This window comes from Topomyia yanbarensis, chromosome 2, assembly GCF_030247195.1.
Source record: "Topomyia yanbarensis strain Yona2022 chromosome 2, ASM3024719v1, whole genome shotgun sequence".
Lineage (NCBI taxonomy): Eukaryota > Metazoa > Arthropoda > Insecta > Diptera > Culicidae > Topomyia > Topomyia yanbarensis.
The window spans coordinates 111,753,148-111,759,147 of NC_080671.1; the positions used below are offsets into that span (position 1 = coordinate 111,753,148).

The 6,000-nt window shown below is 38.7% G+C and overlaps 1 protein-coding gene across 2 annotated transcripts in view; it reads left to right on the top strand.

Moving 5' to 3' along the window:
• Positions 1-5,675, top strand: part of LOC131679175 (histone acetyltransferase KAT7) — a 338,305-nt gene extending 332,630 nt beyond the window's left edge. For both annotated transcript variants that reach the window (XM_058959821.1, XM_058959822.1), the window contains exon 9: positions 4,896-5,675. In XM_058959821.1, the coding sequence (XP_058815804.1) occupies positions 4,896-5,015 (120 nt within the window). In that variant the 3' untranslated portion in view covers positions 5,016-5,675. The remainder of the gene's footprint in view (positions 1-4,895) is intronic.
• The last annotated feature ends 325 nt before the right edge of the window (positions 5,676-6,000 follow it).

Sequence of the window (6,000 nt, forward strand, 5' to 3'; positions counted from 1 at the left end):
TTGGATAATTGGCTATATGTTAGATTGTGTCTTTAGTGCTTACCAATTCCTTCAAACAACGACGGTCAATACGATTGATGGGACGCAGGTTTTCCCGAGGTGTGCTTGTGCCAAGGACAAAATGTCCACCGTACCAAACGATTTGGCACAACCAAAACTGTACCGGCTACCTTCTACCACCAACACTACACGAATGACGATTTAAGTTTTCCGGTTCTCTTGCCAACCTTTCTCCAAGGTGTGATGCAGAAATTACATTGCTTGTGTTCGTGATGCTGGCTGCGTGCGTTTCATTATTGACGTGTGGCGGGATGCCAGTTTTGCTGATTTTCCGCAGTTTTGAATGTTGCGCTTCTGACTTATTGGACACCAGATGCTATAGATTTTGCTTAATCACTACGTACGTTACAGCATAGCACTTAGTCCTGGAGCATACGACGATTTCGTTTTTTGTATTGCAGAGTGAACCGATTGTTCTGAAATGGTGAATACATCCATATTCACCGCACCAACGGGAACATCACGGGACGCGTAGTCGAGCTCGATGGCAGTTGGCGCATCAGTCGTGAAGACACTCGAGAAGTAACTGGCAAATAGGGAGCACTTTGTCGCCGTCGTAGTCGCTACTTCGCCATTGTAGACCATCCTAGACGGAAGACCCGTTTCCTTCCTCTTCGTATTAACAAACGTTCAGAAGCCCTTCGGATTTCGTCGTAAGTTTTGTTGGATGCGGTTCACATATCCTTTGTACAGCAATTTATTATAACAGCGGTACTCATTACTGGATATTGCGAAAAAGCGCTTGAGAATACGGCATCGTCGATTTGTGTACGCACGTAGAGCTTTGGCACGGATGCGTTTCAGATTCCGAAGCATTGCGTTCGACCAGGGAGGCTTCCTGGGAGGTTGATAATTTGGTACAGATTTTTCAACACAGTCAAGGAGTAGCCGATTATAGAGATCAACTGCAACATCTACATCCACTTGATCAAGTAGTACACTCCAGTCAATCAGCAACAGTGAGCGGCGTAGAGCTACTAGATCAGTTTTGCGAAAATTACGACGATTCACAGCTAAAGCTTCTTCATATAGTGGTGAACTAATGGTGGAAATGGATATTTCTAAAGCGGGATGATAGTTATCCAAAGGAACGATCACACTGGAAGCTTCACTCACAGAACACTCAGGCAAAGCATTCTCATTGACGAAGACAAGGTCAAGAAAATGAGATTGATGGTTGAAAATCGTGCTTACTTGACGTAGTCCGTGAAAAGCCATCCCGTCCAGAAGTAATATATATATATATATATATATATATATATATATATATATATATATATATATATATATATATATATATATATATATATATATATATATATATATATATATATATATATATATATATATATATATATATATATATATATATATATATATATATATATATATATATATATATATATATATATATATATATATATATATATATATATATATATATATATATATATATATATATATATATATATATATATATATATATATATATATATATATATATATATATATATATATATATATATATATATATATATATATATATATATATATATATATATATATATATATATATATATATATATATATATATATATATATATATATATATATATATATATATATATATATATATATATATATATATATATATATATATATATATATATATATATATATATATATATATATATATATATATATATATATATATATATATATATATATATATATATATATATATATATATATATTGTCTTCGAATTAATGAAATTTCGTACAGACTGAAATACTATACTAATTTAAACCTATTTTCAATTTGAACATTTCTCGACTTAAGTTAAAGTCAAAATGATGAAAAACACTATTGAAGAGCTGACAGCAAACATCTAACGGGTTATTCTGGCCGTACTGCGTGCGATGAGTAGAGCGCCGAAGGAAGTCCATTCTCCGCAGAGACCTACCAGGAACGTTGAAGTCCAGCATAGCGAGAAGCAGAGGGCAGTCAATGTTGTCAGCGAGAAGATCGAACACAAAAAGTCGCTGCAGAAAAACTCCTGTTTCGTAGCATAGGCAGGTTGATAAGAGCACAACGATGCTCATACGGTGGTAGTTCAAATCGATTTCGCCAGGGAAGCCGTCGAAGGGCATACCGGACGAAGCTCTTTTGCACCCGTTCTATGCGATTAATGTGTACGGTGTGATACGGGGCCCAAACGATAACTCCATACTCTAGAATACTGCGTACCAGACTGATGTACAGTGCCTTCAGGCAGTAGACGTCGTTGAAATCTTGGGTGTTTCGTTTGATGAGTCCTAGTACTGCATAGGCTTTAGCAGTTACTGCATTGAAATGTTCGATGAAACGTAGCTTACGGTCAAGTATAACACCAAGGTCCTTGATTGATGAAACTCGTTTTACTGGGGCAGTGCTCACTGCATACTCAAACGTAATTGGCGAGAGTATTCGTGTGAATGTGATTATGTTGCATTTCTGAATGTTTATAGTCATTCCGTTTCTATCACACCAACTCATGATCCTATCTATATCCATCTGAAGTGCACAACAATCTACCAGAGTTGTTATGATGCGATAAATTTTCAGATCATCTGCGTACATCACCTTACACGATGTCAATTCGCTGCAAATGTCATTCACAAAGAACACGAAGAGAAGAGGTCCAAGGTGACTCCCTTGAGGTACACCCGATGTGATGTCGAATGGGTCTGAAAGTACAGTTCCAAGTCGCACAGATGCACTGCGGTTTGTAAGGTACGAGAAGATCCAATTGGTCAGCCAGTCCGGAAATCCGATTCGCCTCAACTTTTCAACAGCTAGCTGATGAGGAAGGCGATCGAAGGCTTTAGAGAAATCTACATACACTGCATCAATTTGTTGTCGTTTCTCTAATTTATCAATCAGCGTTGACACATAGCTCATTAAGTTCGTCGTTGTTGAGCGCTTTCTAACAAACCCATGCTGATCTGTAGTGATGATGTGTTTTACTGCAGGGTAGAGAATATCTAACAGCATACTTTCAAAAACTTTTGGGAGGCAGCTCAGGATTGAAATTCCTCTGTAATTTATGACGTCATGGACGTTACCGGCTTTATGAATTGGTGTTATTAAAGCCTCCTTCCACTTGGCGGGAAAAATACTTTCACCGAGAGATCGATTGAAAAGCGTGGATATCGGTACAGCTAACGATGAAGAGCATTCCTTGACGAAACATGGTTGTATTCCGTCCGATCCTGGTCCCTTTGAACCGTCAACACCACGTAGATTGGTGTACACTTCGCGTTCGGTGAAAGATGTTACAGGCAAATTCAAGGAGAACGTCGGCAGACTACTCAGGTACGATTCAGACAAAGGTGGTGGGTTATTCCTTAGCACACTTTGAAAGAAAGACGAGAATAGATTTGCTGACTCCGCAGGTGTCGTTGAGGTCCTGCTGTCAAAATTGCTTCGGCTCGTCCTTCATGTTACTCTCAAGTCGTGAAACGTATGATCGAAAGCAAGATGCATTCAATGATTGAAATTGTCGCTCTAAATCTCGCACAAACGATTTATCATCTTCACCTCTTTTCCGGAAAAATCGTTTACGAGCCTTGCTTAACCGATTTCGCAGATTGCGCAGCTCATCGTTCCATCAGGGGCGTTTATTTGTGCAACGGCGCTTTCGTCTTCTCAGAGGCACGTGTTGCTGAAAAATTAAGTCCAATTCGCGATAAAACCTATCCACAGCCTCGTCGAGAGTACCCAGTGATAATATTTCAATCCAATTGATGTTTGAGATTCTCGCATTTAGCTCGTCATAATCGCATTGATTAAAATCATACCACACATCTACATCGTCAATCACTGGTGAACCGTACAGAGTCTCAATGGTCAAAACAAACGGATGATCCAATTTCATTAGCGGTACGGGTGGTTCTATGACTTCAATATCACTGGCACTACTTACAAAGGCTACATCAAGTAATCTTCCATTGCCATTCGTCAGGTAGTTTACTTGTTGTAAACCAGAAGCGATCATAGTTTCGACTAACAACAGCTCGTGCTCAGAGGATGCATTATTAGGGATAAAGCATCCGATTTCGTCATCAAAAATGATTGCGCTTAAGGTGTCGGACTTGCCCCCGGTTACCCTATATATAGTAGGTTGGACATTGATGGGTTGAACATACTGCCTAATTGACACAAGTAGAATAAAATAAAGCTCCAGCCCCCAAACATAATTAAAAATTAGATACCGTAGGTCCAGTAATTGTGTAAGGAACGTGTGAAACACAATGCATTTTGTTAAATTGGCTCATGTGTCAATTCCTTGCGTGTATTTGGAATTGGCCACATTTATGTTTAACTGCATTCACTGGTAATGAGCAGATCTTTTTTGTTTGTTGTCCCACGGTGTTCAGTAAATTTTTTCAAGCCGTTCTTTAACGATTAGGTTGCAATTACTAAACTTAGGAACGAAGCTTACAACGCGTGCCCGTAAACGTCGAGGAGTTAATTCAATTAACCGCAAAGAAGCACGCAGCTAATCATTTTAACCAATTTGTTCGCTGCAAACCAAGAACTCACAATTGCCCGAAAGCGGTCACGACTGGGTGCTGTAGTCCTTTTCTCTTCTGTTCGCGTTACGCGCAGATCGTTTCAACTTTCCAAGCAGCAGCTGCTGCTGCTACAAATTGTCACATTCTTTTTCTAATAAAGCAGCATCAATTATCTCTACCGTGCACCGGCTGAACTAGCGGAGCTCGCAATTAACACTTGGTCACTCTAAACGTTTCTCATGTTTTATTTTTTTTGTTGTCTTCTTCTCTTCCTTCAGGACGTTCTCGAGGAGTACGAGGAACGGGTCAAGCGACGCGGCAACATACCAAAGATCGATCCCAGCTGCCTCAAGTGGACACCGTTCGTGGCACCGACCCCGACGACGCCAACCTCCTAGCGCCAGTCGTATCACCATCAGTACCATTATCATCATTATCAGCAGAATCCGCACCACCATCACTATTATCACAACAACAATAACAACTACTACAACAACAGTTACGGCGGCAGCAGTGTGACTGTTAACACCAACAACTACAACTATAACAACAACAACAACAACAACAGCAACATAAACATCAACATCCATAACATGACCCATCAAGCGATGATGGCGCATTATCTACCGAACCACTCTTTCCGGGGAGTACTTTAGAATCGAAAAGTGATACCATTGAAATGGATGGTATGCATGCTGGAAAATGCTATTAAATGTCATCGGATGAGCGGATAAACATGTGCACGTTGGAAAAGAAGAACGAAAAGAAACAACGCTGCAAGGAGCAAGGTTAGAGTTATGACACAATTACTTTGGATGAATCGTGAAGAAACGATTATATATTTATTAAGTCTCGTAAATTGTTCAAACGTAGAGTTTTAGTTTATTTTTGAACCGTACAAATTTATCTCTGGTAACGTGTTTTCGGCGTTATGTCAGGAAAATTGTACCGATACTCATTACTGTTACAAAAAAAAAAACACAAATAAGTTATGTTACCTCAGTTCGGATTTTGCTCGATAATATTGGAAGAAATCACAAGTGGTGAAATGGTTTTGAGAGTGTAGTTAAACATAATATTTTAACAAATCGATCCAAAAGCCATCGAAAGTAGAGTTTGGTTTCGATTTAGAGCATTTTCGAACCCCCCTCAAAGAGAACTTTTTTCTCGTACTGCTGAACACCTTGTGCTTTATTCAATTTATCAAAAAAACCCGTTTGTAAATATTACCGTATGCATTGTAAATTTCAACCAACATTTAGTTTATGTGATAGACAAGTATTTATTTAGTTCATAATTGTGACCCTGTGGACTAAAGTGACTGTCCTTGCATTCTCTGTGTAGCAACTATAGTGTGTATTATGTAAGTGTAACGCATAGAAA